Here is an 18,410-nt window from a genome sequence, read left to right on the forward strand (position 1 = left end):
GGTTGAATTGAAAGTCTGGAAAAATGGGGAGGGCAAAAATCTTGGAGAGTGCTGGATTAGCCTGGGTTAAAATTTTGGGGCTCTACTATATTTACCTTTATGATTCTGGCCAAAGCAATTTATCTAGGCCTGTTTCCTCATTTAAAATTAAGTTGGACTAGATGACATTTTAAGGTCCTTTTCAGCTCTGAATTTCTGTTCTCCTTAAGTGGGGAGGGTAAGCTATGCAAGGGGAGGAGGGTCTTGGCTCTGTGGAGATGGGGGAAACTTGATCCTTAAGCCGGGGTGGTGGGGGTACACAAGTCTCCAAAGGTTTACTCTCTCGAGGGTAATGATAGTTTTCCATCTCTACAGAGGACAGAACTAGAGGAAATGGACTTAAATTTGCAGCAGGAGGGATGACAGTTAGACCTCAAGAGGAACTCCCTGGGCTGGAAGGATCTTCAGAGGTCATCCTATCCCTCTCCCTGCCTCTGGGCAGGCCAGCCCCTCCCCCAGCCCATACACACAGGGGCTTCCCTCTTTCCAAGGAAGGAGATAACCCATCCTTCCACACCTGAGCCAGGTTCTTGGATTCCTCTGTCAGGGAAATCTTGAGGTTTAACCTTTTCTCTGTTGTGCTGTGGTGCTCCAACTTTGTGCTTATGTTAGCAGAGGTTGGAGGATACCAGCTCACTATTCTTCAGAGAATAAACACTTGGGGAGACTGAAGTCCATTCAGTTACCCCTCCACTGCCATTCCTCTAGGCCAAATAAGGTAGGGTTGGGGTTGGCGCTGTTCTCCACCTGACAAAAAAATCTTTTTCTCACAGGGTCCCTAGCCCCTCCCCAGCCCCAAAGGAGGCTGTCCGAGAGGGGCGCCCCCTGGAGCCTACCCCAGCCAAGCGGAAACGGCGCTCTAGTAGCTCCAGCTCTAGCTCCTCATCTTCTTCCTCTTCCTCCTCCTCCTCTTCCTCTTCCTCCTCCTCCTCTTCCTCTTCCTCCTCCTCTTCTTCTTCTTCCTCTTCCTCTTCTTCCTCTTCTTCTCCCTCCCCTGCCAAGCCGCCTGGTCCCCAGGCATTGCCCAAACCTGCAAGTCCTAAGAAGCCGTCCCCTGGGGAGAGGAGGTGAGTACTGTTTAGGTTTTCAGGCCCCAACCTACCCTGGGATGCCAGCTCCCTGCTTAATCTGTGTTGGGGGTATGGGTGAGTGGGAACATTGGAATCAGGCTGCCCGGGTTTTTTATAAAGGCCATTAATATATTATATGAAGGATTTGGGAAATCAGATTCAGGGCTAGTGTCTGGTTGTGGTATTATAGGTGATTAGAGAAAAGAAGTGTTAGGGATGGGCCCTTGGATGATACCTCTGTTCCCCCTTAGATCCCGAAGCCCCAGGAAGCCCATAGATTCCCTTAGGGATTCCCGTTCCCTTAGCTACTCACCTGCTGAGCGCCGCCGCCCTTCACCACAACCCTCTCCGCGGGACCAGCATAGGTAGGAATTTGTGTTTTTTATTTATTGCCTCCCAACAGTGTGCCATTGCACTCCATTATTCCCCTTCCCCAGATCTCCAGGCTTGGGAGACTTAATATAATATAGGGACCAGTTGTGCCAAGCATAGCTATATCCTGTTTTGTGTTACAGTAGCAGTGAGCGGGGATCCCGACGGGGCCCACGTGGGGATAGCCGCTCCCCAGGCCACAAACGTAGGAGAGAGACACCCAGCCCTCGACCTGTCCGTCATCGCTCCTCCAGGTATGCACAAAAGGGGAATGTGGAAGGGTTCTCTTGAATCATAGATTATCAGAGTTGGAAGAAACCTTAGTCCAATTTTTTCACTTTATAGATTCAGAATGGGAAAGGAATTTGCTTAAGGGTCATAGAGTTTAGTTAGTGGTAGATTTGGGACCAGAGCCCTAATTTTTTGCCTCTTGACTCTGACCCAGCCCAGGGCTTTTTCTAATATACCTAGCTGCCTTTGTTCTTAGCCTCAGGGAATGTCTTCTCTGGTTCTAGTATATACCTATAACACTCTTTTCTTACCTTCTCCCCTGATAGTTTCATAGTAAATTTAAGTTGAAGTTAGGATTTGAACTCAGTATCTCTCATTTCTCTTACAGGTCTCCGTAGTTCCTTTTTGGGGGAATCACAGCGTACCCCAAGTCCTGGAGCCACAGGGAGCACCCTTCTCATCTCCCTAACAGAGCCGCAGGGGATGGGGACCCCCATCTGCCTCCCTCTCCTTTGAACTCTGGCAGCATCTTGGGGGGAGGTCCCCTTTCTTCCCCTCCCCCCTTTAATTTTTGTTTTTTTTTTTTCTTTGTTCCTGTGAAATGTTGATCTCTGTGAGTTTTTTCCTGGTTCACGTGTTTTGGGGGGTTTGGGGTGGGGAGGGTATGAGTAGGGAAAGGTACAGTTTTGGGGTTCCCCAACCTTGAGTTCATGATGACAGGAGGGAGCTGCCCTCTTACCCCTCTCAGACTCCTGAGTTTACCAGGGGCTGATGGTTTGGAACTTGGGTGGAGATGACTATAGGCAAGCTCCCCGGGGGGCAGGGTTAGATTGGAATGAGTTGGTTAGCTCCATGTGCCGCCCCCCCACCCAGATTGGCCATGGGCCCCTCCCCCCAACTTTTCTTCACGTTTCTTAAAGGCATTTTGGTTTTTTTTTAATCTGTACAGCGAGAGCGACTTTTTCTGTCGAATAAAAATGAGAAATGCAGGAGCTGGGTGTGGGAGTCTGTTTATTTGCTCTTGAAAAGTAAAGGTGAAAGGGTTGGATACCTGGGTTAACAGCAAGGTAGGATGATTTGGGGGAGAGAAGTCAGAATCTCTAGCCCTTGTATAGTTGACCGCCATCCCCACTATAAAGGATGTGCTGGTCTGAAGTGCTCTGGGTAGTTTGTACCCATCTGTCATCATCTCCCATCTCCCTCCTCTCCCCCAGAAAGAAATTACAAGCCTTTTGTTCATAGCTCTTGGCAGTTTCCCTTCTCTTTGCCTGCCTCTTTCCCTCTACCAGGGGCAGTTAATAACTACAAAGAAGATGCTAACAGGCCAGGCTGGATGACAGGATAAAAATTTATTGTCAGTAAATAGCTGTGAAAGACTGACATGTGGAAGAATTAAGACTGCTGTTCTAGGGTATAGAACTAAAACCCCCTAGGACCATGGCATAAAAGATTGGAGGAAGTTGGTTTGTAGTTTAAATGTAAGGACTTAGGAGCAGCTAGGTGGTGTAGTGGATAAAGCATTGGCCCTTGGATTCAGGAGGACCAGAGTTCAAATTTGATCTCAGAAACTTGACACTTAACTAGCTGTGTGACCTTGAACAAGTTGCTTAACCTTCATTGCCCCTCCCCCCCCCATGTATGGACTTCATAGGCAATTAAATAATTTAAGCTGCCTTGTTAACTTGTCACTGAAAGTCTATGGGGAGATAGCAAAAAAACCCCAAAACCTATGAGATGGTTGTGAAACATTCAAATATATTAGCTGATATTTGAATGAGAATCCAGCTGAAAGGTTACATATATGACTCCCTAGTTTATGTTAGTGCTATGATTTACTTGGCTCTCCTTTGCCCTTCCCACCACCCTTTTCAGAACTACTCTATCTAGAGCAGGGTTTCTTAAAGTTTTTCTACTTGAGACCCCTTTTCATTTGAGAAATTTTTATGTGATCCCGGGAATATAGATATATGGAATAGGTATACAAATCAAACATTTACTGCCAAATTTTTTGCAACCTGTACATCGTTATGTGATCCCACATGGGGTTACAACCCAGTTTAAAAAGCTTTGCTCCTACCCTCTAATCTTACACCCTTTGGGGTTATGCTGTACCACATCCTTCCAAAGGGTCAAATAAATGTTCTTCAGTTTGGGATTTTTGCTCTCAGAGAGGTATGAGAGGAACTAGAACTCTAAAATCTTGGTTCTAGATGAGCTTAAATAGGTTGTATTCCATCTATCCTTGCACAATGTTTTTTTGGGGGGGGGGGGCAGGCAGGGCAATGATTAAGTGACTTGCCCAGGCTCACAGCTAGTAAATGTGTCTGAGGTCACATTTAAACTCAGGTCCTCCTGAATCCAGGGACAGCACTCTATCCACTGCACCACCTAGCTGCCCTCCCTGCACAATGTTTTGGAAGCATCTTTGGTTTCCCTATTCACTGCTCAGCTCATGCATCACTTGGAACTCAATTCTAATTCACCTAGAACCAGCATGGGTGAGGCAAGCAGAGTATGTATGACCTATACTTCAGATTAGATTGCAGAGTTTCTTTTATGTCAGAGGCATTTGATTTGAGGCCAACAAAAGATCTAAGCAATAAAAAGGTGTTGATTTGTGATTTTGAGTCAATATGCAGCCCACAGGGATCCTTTCCTAGTTGTGTTTTGATACTACTGATTTAGATAGTAGCCAGATGACCAGAACCTCCTAGCCAGTTCAGTTCAGTTTCCCTAACCAAACTGTCAGTTCTGGAATCAGAAAATGATATCTTAGGGTCTTATATCCATCCTCTGCCAAGGGGTCCTCAGGTCTACTTCACTATAGCCATGGTAGCAGTATGCATTTGCCCAGATAATTATTTTAGTGACAAGTTAGAAAACAGGGCTGGGGGCACAAGTTTGGGTGTTTTTCAACTCTTGGAGCAGATGAGTACGGTATGTTTGATTATTACCAGGAAAAGGCTTGTGCTGGCAAAGAATTTAGAAAATACCTTGGGATAGAATAGGGATGGTTTGGAGACAAAATGAGAAAGAATCCAATATTCGATAAAGATATAGGGATATTGGGGAGGGAAGAGAGGCTGAAAGCAGAGTTAAGAACAGAGGCTTACAGGAAGATGGAGGCAACAGCCTGACACCAAAATTTTTTATTGTATTAGGTCACTATAAGGGGGTGGGGCCTCGGGCCCTTACTGCACAGCTTGCTCATTGGTGCCACTTCCAGAGTCTTGAGGCTTCATGACATCTGGCAGTTCTGGGGGGCTGGAGAAAGACTCAATGCGCAATGTCTCAAATACATCATCTGTGGAGTGGGAGAGAGAACCATTACCAGTTGGTCCCTTTGGTCCAGAGCAACTACCTATCTTGGTTATAGGAATTGTACCCGATTCATTTTATTCCCTTGAGGCTCCTAGAACCTTGAAGTTAAATCCTTTGCTTGGCTCCTATAGTTCAACACTTTTCTGGCTTTTTGCCAGCAAGCACCCTCAGCTTTAGCAAGGCTCACTTGGATATATGAACTACAACTAGTTTCAAATCCCACCTTTGTTAAACCTTTCCCGATTATTCCTTTCATGCCTTTCCCTCCTCTGAATGCCTATACATTATTTGCTGATTGTGCCACGATTTAGTACTTAAGTATAGGGTCTACCTATAATAATGAAATCAGATTCTAGATCCTACACCAGTACAGACAATTTATATTTGCTGTAACCAACAAATTAAATTCCTGTCAAATTCACTGATAAACCTACTAGCTAGGATAATCCTCACAATAGTCTTCAGCCCACAAACTTTGCAGTTTGACTTGTTAGAGCTCTGCTGGCACAGTTTACAAGAATTCAAAGTTATCTTCACACCACAAGGAGGCATCACTGTGGTAGGATTTTAATGGAGAAAGTTCTCAACACATATCATTTTTAGGAATAACAGTTTTGCCTTACTGACCGTCGAATCTCTGGCATTCACCCCCAGTCCAGCACAGTAGTATTGTTCAGTGTTTGTGGACTGATAACTATGGCTAAATGAACTCTGTTAGTGAGCAGATTTGGTACCTACATTCTGAACCCTTGTAGGATCCCATACTATCTCCAAAATGCATTATTGCAACCCCATCCTTCTAAGACCATGAAATGGTCTCAACCCTCAGTTGTGAGATAAGCACTTTGTAAATTTCAAATGGGTATTAATATAAACATCTCTTCAGACTACATCTCATGATCACATCACTACAGTTTGAGGTCAGGAATTGTTACCGTATTGCCTTCCCCCTGCAGGAAGGACAACCTAAAAGCTATTTTTCTGCAGCTCCTTGAAAAGACCTGATAGTAAAAATTAAAACATTAGCTTTTGGGGGGGTGGGGGTGAAGATAAGGATGAAGTCAAACCACAGAGAGGAAAGCCTTCAGACCCCTCAGGGCAATTTTATCAACACATACAAGAAAAATGCTGTTTATAGCCTCATGGCAGTATAATACAAGTCTGTCTTTTTTTTTTTTGTGGGGCAGTGGGAGTTAAGTGACTTGCCCAGGGTCACACAGCTAGTGTCAAGTATCTGAGGCCAGATTTGAACTCAGGTACTCCTGAATCCAGGGCTGGTGCTTTATCCACTGCGCCACCTAGCTGCCCCTAATACAAGTCTTAATGTTACAAAAGTGCCAATTCACATTCTACTTTCCAGGCAGAACTTTTCTAATTTAGGTTCTAATGATACTCAAACACCCATCCCCCCCCCTCCCCTTTCCTTACCAGCTCGAAAGGCCAGCCCCACAGTGGCTGGTGCTTGAGGTCTGGCTGTCTGACTTGTGAAGCCACATTCGCCCAGGGTCTTACTGTCATCCAGCAACTGGTCGTCCTGGGAAGAGAAAGGAGGTAGTGGTGAGATCTTAAGAGGAGATCAAGGACAGGGATAGGACTACTGGCAAAGACCATACAGCCCAGGAACATGTGTGGTCTTATGGCATCCCTTCCTGGAGGGAAATGGTTGGGATGACTTTAAAAAAGAACACTCCCGGCTAGAAGAGGCAGGCATTCTGGGGTGGCAGAAAAAAAGGATGCTACATATGGTTATCTTTGACAATGGATGACATTTATATAGTACTTTGATTTGCAAAGCGCTTTGCCTGCACGATCTCATTTGATCTTCATCATATGGTCCTATAATTACCCCTTTTTTATAGGCTAGGAAACAAGTTCATAGAAGTTAACTTGCCTAGGGTCTTAAGGCTAATGAGTAGCATCAATGAGATCTAATTCAGGTCTAATTATTCCAAGACTGCAATTCTTTCCAAATTACCATGCAGTCTCTTAATCAGGTGATGTCAATCAGCAGTGATGTTCAATGAGACAATGACCACGGGGTATGTATGAACATTAAGCAGACACAGCTGGCCTCAGGTTGGGGGGAGGAAGGAAGGACCAAAGTCAGTCTGGTAGAGAAGGGAAGAAAACTTAAATATAAAACAGCTGGCTCCTGGAGGGTATCCAGCATAACCTTTGGAAATTGGGCCCCTCCTTTACCTAGTGAAGGAGTGTCAGGGCTTGTGGTAGGAGTGTGGGATATTATATATATATATATATATATATATATATACATACACATATACACACATACATATATATTCAGTTGAAATAATCCTCCTGCCTTTTCTCCAAGAAAAAAGGTGTGGACATCTTGGTTCTAACGTTAGCTATATTCTCCCCTCGCCCCCCTTGTTAATAGGGATGATCCAGCCCCAAGAGGGATATTCAAATTCAGAACTGAAATTGGACCTTGGAGACCCCCTAGTCCAAGAATTCTTCAACTTTTTCCATTCGGAACCCCGGCTATATGAGTATATAAAATATGTATACATAACCTTTTATTGTTGCCAAATTTTCCGCAACCCCCCACCTTCAGTTCACTACCCACAGTTTAAGAAGCTCTGATCTAGTCAAATTCACACAGCCCCATCTTAAGATGAGGTAACTGAGTCCCAAAGAAGTTAAGTGACTGGTCCAAGATCACCTAAATAATACTCGTCAGAGGTGCAATTTGAACCTAGCTTCTCCGCTTCCAAATGGGGTGTACCACGCTGACACAAGTGTGGGTGGAGGGGGACAGAGGCGTGGGTATGGGGGCGGGGACTGACTACAAACCTTATAGAGCCGCTGCTCATCCGGGGGCCTCTTGAGGATACCTTCCACAATGCGCTTCAGCTCAAACACTGTACTCGACTCCTTAGCATCTGTGAAGATTGTTGTCTTGTGCCGCCGGATCATTAGGAACACGTCCTGGGGGCCGGGGGCAGAAGTGAGTCTTCTCCGACCCGGCGAGCTCTGGACGCGTCCGAGCCCCTCTCCCTCCAGCACTGCTCAGAGCAGGGCCTTCTCCATACATTCCTAGGCCCCCATTGCGATGCCCCATGCCCAGCCCGGGGCCTCGACTCGTCCCCAACCTCTTCGCCCCTCGCCCAGCCCGGGCCCCATAGTCTCCAAGTCCCCAGCCCGACCCCTCCCCTCCGGGCGCCCCTTGCTTCTCTTCCTCCTTACTTACCATCTCGGCGTCTAGCTTCCCTCCCCCCCAATCAACTGCCCGGCGCAGCCTCAGTCCGCCCCAGTCCCGGGATGCTTTGAGTACGCGTCGGCGGAAATTACTTGCCGGGAATTTACGTGCGCGTGCTCACACGTCCTCCCTTTTCCCCGCGTCTGTGCCGCCATCTTAGTAAAGGTTTGCAATATAAAGCGCGGTCTCTAGTTGGCCCATGCTGATGATATTGATAGATTGATTCATTTTATTGAAGAACCGAGAATCCGGGAAAGGGTAGCGGCTAGAGGAATATTGTTTCGAGAATACGAAGCGAGTGCCATCTTGGTAGAGGTAGACGTGAGGATGCCATGTTGGTAAGGTCAGGGGAAAAACAATGCGGCGACGACGCCATCTTACTGAGGTCGTAGCGGGTTGCATGTGGAGTGACCGAAATATAGCAGGACCAGTGGTAAAACCCCATTGGGGTGAAATAAACCGGTGATGTTCCCTTTTTGCTTTTGTGGGTGTGTGGGAATGTGGACACCTTATGTTGACAGATTTAAGAGGCAAAGTTAGGTTTGACATAAAGGAAAAAAAAAATCTAACAATAGACTGGGTCGTCCTGAAGTGCTGGGCCACCTCTCTTTAGAGATATTCGAACTGAGGCTGACTGACCACCTGATTAGCTGGTCGCAGAGGAAGGGATACTTTTGGTTCGGGTGTGGGTTGCACTACGTGGCTGCGGAGGGTCCTGCGGGAGCAACAGTAGGTACAAAACAAGGAAGCCTCTCAAAGGTGACCATATTGAGAAGGTCTGTCATAGGAGGGAACCTGCCCTCACAGTCGTAGTCAGAGGGTGCTTCCAGCCGCCATGTTGAGAAGGTCATTCAGGGACCTTTGCTGGCTTCCATCTTGGGATAGAGCCCCGTTGGTTAACTCATCCATCCCTTCCTTCCTGAATCGGAGAAGGCTTCCTGGAAGGGGTGTGGGGGACAGAAGAGGGAGGAGGAGGAAACCATCAAATCAGGCTTGCTTGATGGAAAGGGAAATAAATTCAATTTTAAATCTAACGGATTGAAGTCAGATAGATAAGAAGTAATTCCTGTTTGTGGGCGTGTAAGAACTAGAAATCTGAGCCAGGGCAATGACCTCAAACGTGTGACACCCCCTCCCCCCAATCTTTATCTCTGTATCTCAGTCTCTGGGCCTCTCTGACACTGATTCTTGTCCATTTCAATCATTTGGTTTTTCTGTCTCTATCCTCTTTCTGTCGATCTTTTCTGTCTCTTGAGCTAAGAAAGACCAAAAGGTCTTAATGCCTCTTGTCTCTTGTCTCTCTCAGTTCTTCTGTCTTTGTGTCTCTCTCTCTGCCCCCCACCCTCACCCCCATCCCCCTCTCAGGCATTGGATAGGGTTTTATTTCCTCAGTGTCCCTTGAAGAGCACCCCGTTCATCCTAGAGTCAATTCTAGTCCAAGACAAAGGGGCTGTGGCTCCTCCAGTGGCTCCTTTGAACTTTTCACCCTTACCTTCCCCAACAAGCCCAGGCTGCCTAATGAGGAAAGCCTCACTAATCTGCCCAGGAAGCAGAGACAGCAGTCCTCCCCTTGAGCATGAAAACAGACACTGATAACTTGAGGCATTCACTGTTTACTTTTCTCATTCAGTTCCCTGAAGGAGGCCTTAGCTTGACCCCTTGCAGACTCATAAGAGTTGGAGATGGGTGTGTCTTTGAATTTACTGGGTTACCATTTTACAGAGGAGAAAAATGAAGCCCAGGGAGGGAAAATGATTTGCCAGATGAGTCGATGGCAAAGTTAGAATTCAGACTGGGGTCTTTTGGCTCACAGTCCAGGGCTTGCATCCATGCCTCCTCCTTTTACTTAAGGGCTTCCCCTCTCCCCTTTGCTCTGCACTCTAGTGACAACTGCTCCCCCCTCTTCTGCAACACCCCTTTGGAAGAGAGACAACTGGTGGGATTTGTTCCTGGCTGGCGCCCAGTAGCCTTACTGTTAATCTTTCTCCTGGCATCTTTATTAGAGAGATGGAGGAGTTAGATACTGAAGTACTATCTCTATTCCAGCCCAGGTTGGGGAGGGAGGGTGTGTATGTGTGTGTGTCTACATAGGGGGGTACACTCAGTCTCAGAGGTGGGAGCATCAGCTGGCAAGGCTGAGTGCACTGAAGGCAGAGGAAAGGCTCTTTAGAAATGGAAAGTCCTAGAAATGGATTTGGAAAAGGAGAGATTTGGATGGGGGGGGGGGGTGCAGCAGTTGTTGACGAGGAATTCAGCAATGGTTGGCAAGGCCCCACAGGACCAGAAGGAGGCTGGTGAGATGGGGGCCATGAGTCTGTATGTCAGCAGCATTCCGGACTGTGATGTTATAGGAACCCAGCTTCACCTCTGGTGCATATCTCTGGATCCAGTTCCCATAGGCAGAGACAAGAGTGTAAACACCTGGTTTTTCGGGTTGGGCACAGCCAATGCCCCAGCTTACGATTCCCACTAGGAACCAGGAGCCCAGGTTGGGACATACCAAGGGACCCCCAGAATCACCCTGAGGTTAGGAAGAAAGGCTTATTAGCTTAATCTCGAGTAAGAGCATGGTTTTTCAGTCTTCCAACTTCCCTTCCTCCTCCCTCCCTAGATTCCAAGCCCACCTTCTCCAGGATACCCTCCCCACCCATGTCAGACAAGGGAGGTGGGAAGTAGTCTTTCAAGTCTCCCCACCACCCAGCCCACCCACCCAAAATATAGAATATGAGAACAGGAAGGGCCCTTGGTTGGAAACCACTGAGTCCTTTCACCTGAAAGGATGGAATTGAACCCCAGTTGACTTCCTGACTCAGGTTAGGGTTTTTTCTCATTCATAATCACTACCCTAAAATTATATGAATAGGATTTAGTCTGACAAAAAGAAAGAGCCCTGAACTTGGAGTTTGAAGATCTGGGTTTTAGGCCTCACTTATAACCTTCATTAGGCCTGTCTGTCGTTGTGCCTGTTTCTCTATTTGTAAAATGTGGGGGCTAGACTAGATTAGAGCTTTTTAATGTAGGCTCTGTAAACTTTAAAAAAACTGATCACTGCGGTTCAGTATGATTGGGTTTTGGATAATCCCATGTTTTATACATTTAAAGAGGGACCCATAGAGTCCTCCATATTGCAAAAGGGGTCCATGAGACAAAAAAAGTTAATAATTCCTGGACTAGAGATGATTTCCAATGTCCCTTCCAGTTCTGATACTGCATAATTTTAAAATAATTTCCTCCCAGGGTCTGTCCCTCAGTTCCTTCCTTCCCCAAAGAGGCAATAGTTGTAGGAGACCATAGTTATCCAACCCAACTGTCATCTGTGCCCTCACCTGACAGGAATCCACACCCCCTGTCCTGTAGCCGGCACAGACCATTTTATCAGTGACCTTGTGCTGATCGTTGTTCATGATCTTGTTACACTCCTTGGCATCGAGCAGTGGCAGCTTTGCTTCCTGCAGGGGGTATGGTGGGGACAGCTGGACTGGGGGATGGGAGAGAGCAGAGATATTCACTCATGGGAAGCGCTGACCCCTGGTCCCTCAGCTCTTTGTGGGAGGGCAGGAAGAGGATTCTGAACTCAGTTAGTTCTGGGGAGGGGACGGACAAACAGATCCAAACATCCTTGTGTGAACTGCTTTTCTGATGGTCAGTGAGTTCTGGGGTAAGTAAGTAAAGCTGAATTCACAGTAAACTCTCTGTGCTGGTTGTAGCATCATGTGACTAAGAAGCAAGACACCTGGATTCTAGACCTAGCTCTGCTACTTAAGCCTTTTCTTTGACCGTGGGCAAGTTACTCTCCCCGAGCCTCAGTTTCTCTATTTGTAAAATAGAGTCATATCTAGTGATTAGATTTCTTTTTTTTAGGCAATGGGGGTTAAGTGACTTGCCCAGGGTCACACAGCTAGTAAGTGTCAAGTGTCTGAGGCTGGATTTGAACTCAGGTACTCCTGAATCCAAGGCTGGTGCTTTAACCACTTTGCCATCTAGCTGCCCCGTGATTAGATTTCTAATCTAGGTTAAACTACAAATTATAAATTACTAATTAACTATGATTCCATACTCTATCCTCGAAATCATGGCCCCTTTCAATTTACCCCCCACCTAATTCTCCTACTTTATTTGTAATATAATAGATAAAATGCTAGACCTGGAGTCAGGAAGCTTGGGTTTAAATTCTACTCAGCTGTTCACCCATAGGTAAGTCACTAAACCTCTCTGAACCTCAGTCTTCTGTAAAATTGAAAAAAATAATACTTAAGATACCCAAGAGGCTTGTTGTGAGGATCAAATAAAATAACATTGGTAAAGCATCTTGCAAACCTTGAGTATTAAATGAATGTCACTATTCTTGTTCCCCAGCACAAATCCACTCTTGGGTGAGCATGCCAGGTATTTGTTCATTCTATTCCTTAACCTGGACTTCCATTTTTGGGGGGATGGTGCGGGGTGTGTGTGTGTTTTCAGGCCTTCCACTCCTGCTTCTCCCATTAGAGCCTCCCTTGAACACTCCCATCCCTTAGCCATCTCTACTTTCTTTGAATGTCTATAGATAGTATTAAAGAGGCAGCATCATTCACTTTAACATTGATTTAGATATCCTCTTCTATTGTTCAGTTTCCCTACTGGGAGTTTTGTATTCCAGATTGTGTTCTTTTTTTTTCTTTTCGTTTCTTGGTGAGGCAATTGGGGTTAAGTGACTTGCCCAGGGTCACACAGCTGGTAAGTGTTAAGTGTCTGAGCCTGGATTTGAACTCAGGTCCTCCTGATTCCAGGGCCAGTGCTTTATCTACTGCGCCACCTAGCGGCTCCCCAGATTATATTCTTTTGAGGATCAGGAGGACCGAGACTGGGACTGGGTCTCACTTTCCCCAGTAGCACCTAACACTGATCTGGGCTAAAACTTGGTGAATTGAACTGAAAATGTCCATTTTTATTTCTGGGTGATAAGACCGACCTCCTGTCCCCTAGACCCAAGGAAGAAGGCTTCAGCAGAAAGGGAGAATGTGGGGGTGTTTCTCCTTAACTTCCTGTTCTGTGCCATTCTGAGAGATGATGTTCTAGGTAAGGCCCCAACAGGGAGAAAGGGGAAAGGTGAAACAGGAGAACCGGGCTTTTCTGTTGGTTAAGGCTTTGAGGCCATTGGGCAAATCTCAGCTGACCTTCCTTGATGAAACACTGGGTAGCTAGAGGCAGGTCAGTTACCCTTTCTGAGCCTCCCTTTCCTCTCTTTACATTGGGAGAATGCCACTTGTACTACTTTTCTCACAAGGTTGTTGAAAGGAAAGTACTTTTGTACACCTTCAAAGTGTTAGTGAAACTTGACGTAAGGTACCATCATTAAATATTTGCAGCCCAGAGATTAGGGAGAAATCATTTAGGGATTATCCCCTCTGTGGAATTATCCAGGACCACCTCCACCCATTCCTTGGAGAACTGTTGGCTGCAATCCTGAACCTCCCATTGGAGGCTGGGCTGGAGAATTTCACCTGGGTCTGGGTCCCCTCTCCCACTATGAGACCCTCTCACTTTCTCCCCTCACTCCCAAGGCTCACCTCCCTCCTTCACGCTCCCCCATCCTGTCACTGAGCAGGTCGTATTAGTGTGAAAGGGGTTGTGGACTTCAGGGAGACAGGCAGGCAGAATCCAGGGGGTGAAGGAGACAGGCTGGGCCAGCTTCAAGAGGGCGATATCCCCCGTCGAGCCATCTGTCCCGGAGTAGTCTGGGTGCAGGATCACTTTACTCAGTGTCCTTGAGATAGACTGGCGTGGGATGGAAAAGAGCTGGAGTTCTCCGAGGACTACCTGGAACTGGGACATCGTGATGGGCCTGCAAAGGGGTGGGGATGGGGGCAGGGGGGAGATTGTTGGGAAAGGACTGGAAACGAGTTGGGGGAGGGCCACCTTAGGCCCCAGGATGGGGAGTAAGTTTTGCAGGAAATCCTATGGCATGAACCTGCCTGGTATTGTCTCTGAACGTTACCCCAAGTGCATTCAAGCTCCCTAGGGGCAGGGGCAGACTGTCTCAGCAAGGGGGGGAGGGTAGGAAGAACACATTGACTGTTTATATCTCGATCTGGTAGGAGGAAGTGATGACAGTGAAAGACGGTCTCAGAATGGGGTGACTGGCTCACTCCTCTGGAAATGTAGGTGGCACTGTGGGGAGACCCACCTGGTGGCAGGGAAGTTATAGTAGCTGCTGGGGCTGATGCTTTGGATGGTTGCCACCGCTACTATTGTATCTTCCCTGCAGAGCCACAACTAGAGCAGGACCACCAACGCTTGGCCCAGGGCAACGCAATTACAGGTAACACATTTCTGTGAGATTCTACCTTCCACCCCAAGCCTTGACTCAAGAAGGCTGGAGCTTTCCCAGTAGCAGCCTCACACAGATCTCTACCCATGGTGGATTTGAAAGGGCATTTAATGCCTCTTGCCCCAGGAGCTGTTTTGTGCTACTTGTCCTGGGTGCTACAGTCATTAGCTCTGCCTCCTCTTCCCCTCCAACCCCAGATCGCTGGAAGGATGGCTGAATATAACTAAACACAGCTGTAAAGACAGTATTTTCTATTTCTATAGAAACATCCAAAGCAGTCTAGATTACCCAGATGTTAAAATGTTCTCTACCTGTCACAGCCAGTGAGTTCTGGAACTGGGACCAATCACTGAGAACCTAAGCCAACATTTTACTCCTAGCCCAGGGGGCAACCAGCTTGGCCATAGAGCTATTTCTGGGGAGATGTAAACATCTCAGAGGAGGGAGGATGATAGTGAAAAGAGCAGTGGACTGGAAGTCAGGAAACCTGAGTTCTAGTTCCAGCTCTGTCAGTAATTGGCCATGAGACTATAGGTAGGACATTTTCCCCTTTTTTGGGTTTCAGTTTGGGTCACATTTGTGTCTGTGGACTGGATTAGAGGACTCTGGGAGATTAAGTTATTGGTGCAGCTGATTCTTGGATAGAGTCACAAGCCTGGGGTGGAGGGAGGAAGAGGTGATTGGTTGAACAGGAAGGGGCCTAATCACTCACGACTGAAAGCAGTGGGCAGCTGTCAGAACCCAGCTGTGGGAAATGAGAGTGGCCCCACAGATGTGGGCCTTATTCTTCCTTAGACTGGCCTGCCACGGCCAAGCCCCTTCACGAGCATTTTTGCCTCCAACGATGCGCTCCTTCAGCTGGCTCTTCAGGAATGTCTGACCACAGCCTAAACAGAGAAGGCTGACTTGGGACCAAGGACTGAATACCTTGGGGCTCTGCCTTGTCCCAGTTTGCCCAGTGCCCTGCCACAGCCTCTGCACCTTCCCCCAATTCCTCCCTAGTAACCCACATTCCTTTTTCTGTATTCCGCTTCCCCAATTCTTGCCTCCAGTGACCTACCCGAACTTATCCAATGATCTTCTTTACCTGGGAAAGGACAGGATGGTGAGCAGTGTGGAGCGAGCTCTTGAACTAGTCATGATTAATTAACTTGGCTGTCTATTAGGGGCTCTAGTCCTGCTGTTGGGCACCTCTCCTTTAAGTACTCTTTTAACCCCATTTCCTTTTCTGTCTCTCCTCTCCTCTCCTTTTCTACTTCCATCCTCACATTGCTCACTGTAAACCCCCCCCCTCAATTTAGAAGCCTCTGTATTCCCTCTAGATCCTCTGTTGTCACTCTGGACATCACTTTCACTTTCTCCCCCCTTCTCCCCTCAGCCCCATAGATCACTCAGTCCTTTTCCTTAGACTGATTTTTCAGTCATGTAGGGGACATAATTTTCAGTTACTGGTTTCTCAGATCCCTGTGCTGTGGAAATTGATCTCTGAACAGTTAGAAGTACAGGGCTCCAGGACCATGGATGGAAAGGAGCAGGGTGAGTCCCATTCTGTACACAGGAGAAGTGGGGTAGGACATATGGATATTGGGGCGATTTTAGGGTTGTCTGGTGTCAGCTAGGGCTCAGATGTACCATACCCCAGCCCTAGCTGACACCAGAGCCCTGGGGAAATGAGGTCTTGGGCAGAACCAGGACTAGAGGACAGGACATCTGGGTCCTGGTGAGAAGAGACTTGGAATATTACCCCTGAGTCCTGGGAGAAGGGTGAAGGTACCTGATCCTCTGGGGGCACTGGAGGCTAGGTTTGTTAGGAAGGACCCTGGGCTAGGCTAAAACCAAGGGCATTGAAGAGTGATCGGGAAGAGTGCTTGGGTCCTGTGGGTAGGGATACTTTGGGGCCAGGACTTCTATGTCGAGGACTTACCCGTGGTTGTGGGTGGCGGCAGCAGCAGTAGCAATGGCAAGAACCAGGCAGTCCCCAGTTGTTTCATTTCCCTTAGCGGGCCTTGGGGCAGTGGGCAGAACGCCAGGGCTCCACGGCTCCTGTCCTTTTGTCCCCAAGGCTTGGGGAAGGCAGAAGTAGGCAGGTCTGCGAATTATTGCCTCCACCCCCTTGGGGCTCATCTGTGCCAGCACCCCAGCTTGGCTGCTTCCTTGAACTTACATCTGGTGCCTCTGTGTGTGCGCGCGCACATACTCATATGTATATGTGTGTGGGCGTGTTCTCTTGTGACCTGTTCCCCTACTTGTCCAGGGGTACCAAGAACTTCCTGCTCTGCATGCCAGGAAAGTACCAGTCAAGTCAACAAATTGTGCTTTCAGTTTTTGATAGGACTGAAGTGGAGGAAGCCAGCCATCCTACTCCCAAGCCTGTTTGCCTGCCACTCAGCCCAGCCACCCCTAGGCAGAACATTTTGACCCAGGCATGTTTGCTTACCTATTTTAGACTTTATCTAGAGGGACTTCCAGGGTTAAAGTCTCAAGAGATTTATATATAGCTATATATATATATATAGTTTATAGCTATAGGGAAATAGATTATCTAAAGCTAGGAAATTTTGGCCTGTGACTCAGACATTTTTGAGGAGCAGGAAGGACAGGGAGACAACAGGGACAAGCATATTCAAATATGGTAGTGGAGTAGGAAATTGTCTCAATTGTTCATCCTGATTTTTCCCTTTCACAGTCAAACAGAATAAGTGCTCCATGTCCCTTGCCTCCCTTGTTCACCTACTCACTTCTTAGCCCCTTGACATATGGCTTCTGACCCCACTGATGGAGAAAGCCATTTCAGTCTAAGGCCACCAATCATGTCTTAATTGCCAAGCTTTCTAAGTCTTCACTCTTCTCCACCTCTTTACAGCATTTGAAACTGTTGACCATTCTCTTCTCTGTCTGTCTGCTCCTTCCCAGTATCCTTTGCAGGGTCAGTATCTATGTCCTGACCCTGGGCTATGTCCTATGTACTGTTTTCTTTCTGTAGTCTCTGTGGTTCCTAGTTATGATTCCCAAATCCAACCCTCATCTCTCTCCCGACTTGCAATGCCAATCCCTAATCAACAAGCATTTGTCAAGTGTCAAGTACCCACCACAGACCAAGATAAAAAAGGCAAAAATGAAAGTCCCTGCCTTCAAGGAGCTTGCATTCAGTCCCTAACTGCCTGCTGAGCATCTCCACCTGGATGTTCCAGATTCAATTCAATTCAATTTCACCAAGTACATCCAAAACATGGTGGGAAGGCCAGATTGGGTCCTGGGGCCTGGGTAGGGAGTTGTAGCCTCTTTTATCTTCTCCCCTAAATCTATTCCTCCTAACTTATCCTCATGCTATTGAGGGCCATAGCCAAAGTGATGTTTCTAAAGATCAGGTCTGACCCTGTTACTCCCTTGTTCAAGAAGCATCAATGGCTCCCTCTGGCTCTGGCCTAAAGATATAAAATACAAATTCCTCAAAGCTCTTCACAATCTGACTTCAACCTGTCTTCCAGATGGACTTATTTCATATTACTCCCCTTCGTGAACTTTGTGTTCCAGCCAAACTAGCTTATTTCTTGTTCCCCATTTAGGATATTTCATTTCTTGTCATTTTTCCTTTGCATCAACTATGCCTACCATACTCTTCCTTCTCACTTTTGTCTCTTCAGGCATCTGCTCAAGTACTGCCTCCTGCAAGAAGCCCTTTTCCCAACCCTGAGGTCGATAGGCCTTCCCTCGCAGGAAATTATTTCACATCTCTTTTGTACATGCCACCTGTTTGTGCTCCTGTTGTTTTCCCCCTATAGAATGTTAAGAGCCTCAAGGGCAGAGACCATTGTTTTGTCTTTGTTTCCTCAGAACCAAGAGT

The 18,410-nt window shown here is 47.1% G+C and overlaps 3 protein-coding genes across 11 annotated transcripts in view; 1 reads left to right on the forward strand and 2 right to left on the reverse strand.

Annotated features, from left to right (window-relative positions):
- Positions 1-2,704, forward strand: part of SRRM2 (serine/arginine repetitive matrix 2) — a 108,491-nt gene extending 105,787 nt beyond the window's left edge. For 4 of the 7 annotated variants that reach the window (XM_043978206.1, XM_043978208.1, XM_043978210.1 and 1 more), the window contains exons 12-15: positions 813-1,106; positions 1,361-1,474; positions 1,625-1,735; positions 2,101-2,704. In XM_043978206.1, coding sequence (XP_043834141.1) covers positions 813-1,106; positions 1,361-1,474; positions 1,625-1,735; positions 2,101-2,110 — 529 coding nt within the window. In that variant the 3' untranslated portion in view covers positions 2,111-2,704. The other 3 variants (XM_043978207.1, XM_043978211.1, XM_043978212.1) reach the window with 3 other exon arrangements.
- A 2,128-nt stretch (positions 2,705-4,832) lies between these two features.
- On the reverse strand, positions 4,833-8,367 carry ELOB (elongin B). The gene is made up of 4 exons (XM_043978218.1): positions 8,248-8,367; positions 7,851-7,985; positions 6,462-6,567; positions 4,833-5,016 (listed from the first exon to the last, which is right to left on the reverse strand). Exons 1-4 carry the CDS (start codon positions 8,248-8,250, stop codon positions 4,904-4,906), a joined length of 357 nt encoding a protein of 118 aa, XP_043834153.1. The 5' UTR covers positions 8,251-8,367; the 3' UTR covers positions 4,833-4,903.
- A 1,363-nt stretch (positions 8,368-9,730) lies between these two features.
- Positions 9,731-16,740, reverse strand: LOC122736154 (serine protease 33-like). Of its 3 annotated transcripts, none has more exons than XM_043978216.1 (6): positions 16,491-16,740; positions 15,627-15,653; positions 15,279-15,453; positions 13,806-14,080; positions 11,583-11,734; positions 9,731-10,636 (listed from the first exon to the last, which is right to left on the reverse strand). In XM_043978216.1, exons 1-6 carry the CDS (start codon positions 16,555-16,557, stop codon positions 10,508-10,510), a joined length of 825 nt encoding a protein of 274 aa, XP_043834151.1. In that variant the 5' UTR covers positions 16,558-16,740; the 3' UTR covers positions 9,731-10,507. The 3 variants fall into 3 exon arrangements, with proteins under 3 accessions (XP_043834151.1, XP_043834148.1, XP_043834149.1); XM_043978213.1 differs by having other exon boundaries at positions 9,731-10,777; XM_043978214.1 differs by lacking the exon at positions 15,627-15,653 and having other exon boundaries at positions 9,731-10,777.
- Between the last annotated feature and the right edge of the window lie 1,670 nt (positions 16,741-18,410).

Source organism: Dromiciops gliroides, chromosome 1 (assembly GCF_019393635.1).
Source record: "Dromiciops gliroides isolate mDroGli1 chromosome 1, mDroGli1.pri, whole genome shotgun sequence".
NCBI lineage: Eukaryota > Metazoa > Chordata > Mammalia > Microbiotheria > Microbiotheriidae > Dromiciops > Dromiciops gliroides.

Bases quoted from the DNA above. Each gene is read 5' to 3' on its own strand.
- LOC122736154 (XM_043978213.1), bottom strand. From the start codon at position 16,557: ATGAAACAACTGGGGACTGCCTGGTTCTTGCCATTGCTACTGCTGCTG. The intron at 11,735-13,805 runs GTGAGCCTTGGG...CCCATCCCCCAG, and splicing joins GGGGAGCGTGAAGGAGGGAG to TCCAGCTGTCCCCACCATAC. The intron at 10,778-11,582 runs GTGAGGGCACAG...TCCTAACCTCAG, and splicing joins GGGGTGTGGATTCCTGTCAG to GGTGATTCTGGGGGTCCCTT.
- ELOB (XM_043978218.1), bottom strand. The intron at 6,568-7,850 runs GTTTGTAGTCAG...TTCTCTTCCCAG, and splicing joins ATGAGCAGCGGCTCTATAAG to GACGACCAGTTGCTGGATGA. The intron at 5,017-6,461 runs GTAAGGAAAGGG...CCCACTCCACAG, and splicing joins GGGGCTGGCCTTTCGAGCTG to ATGATGTATTTGAGACATTG.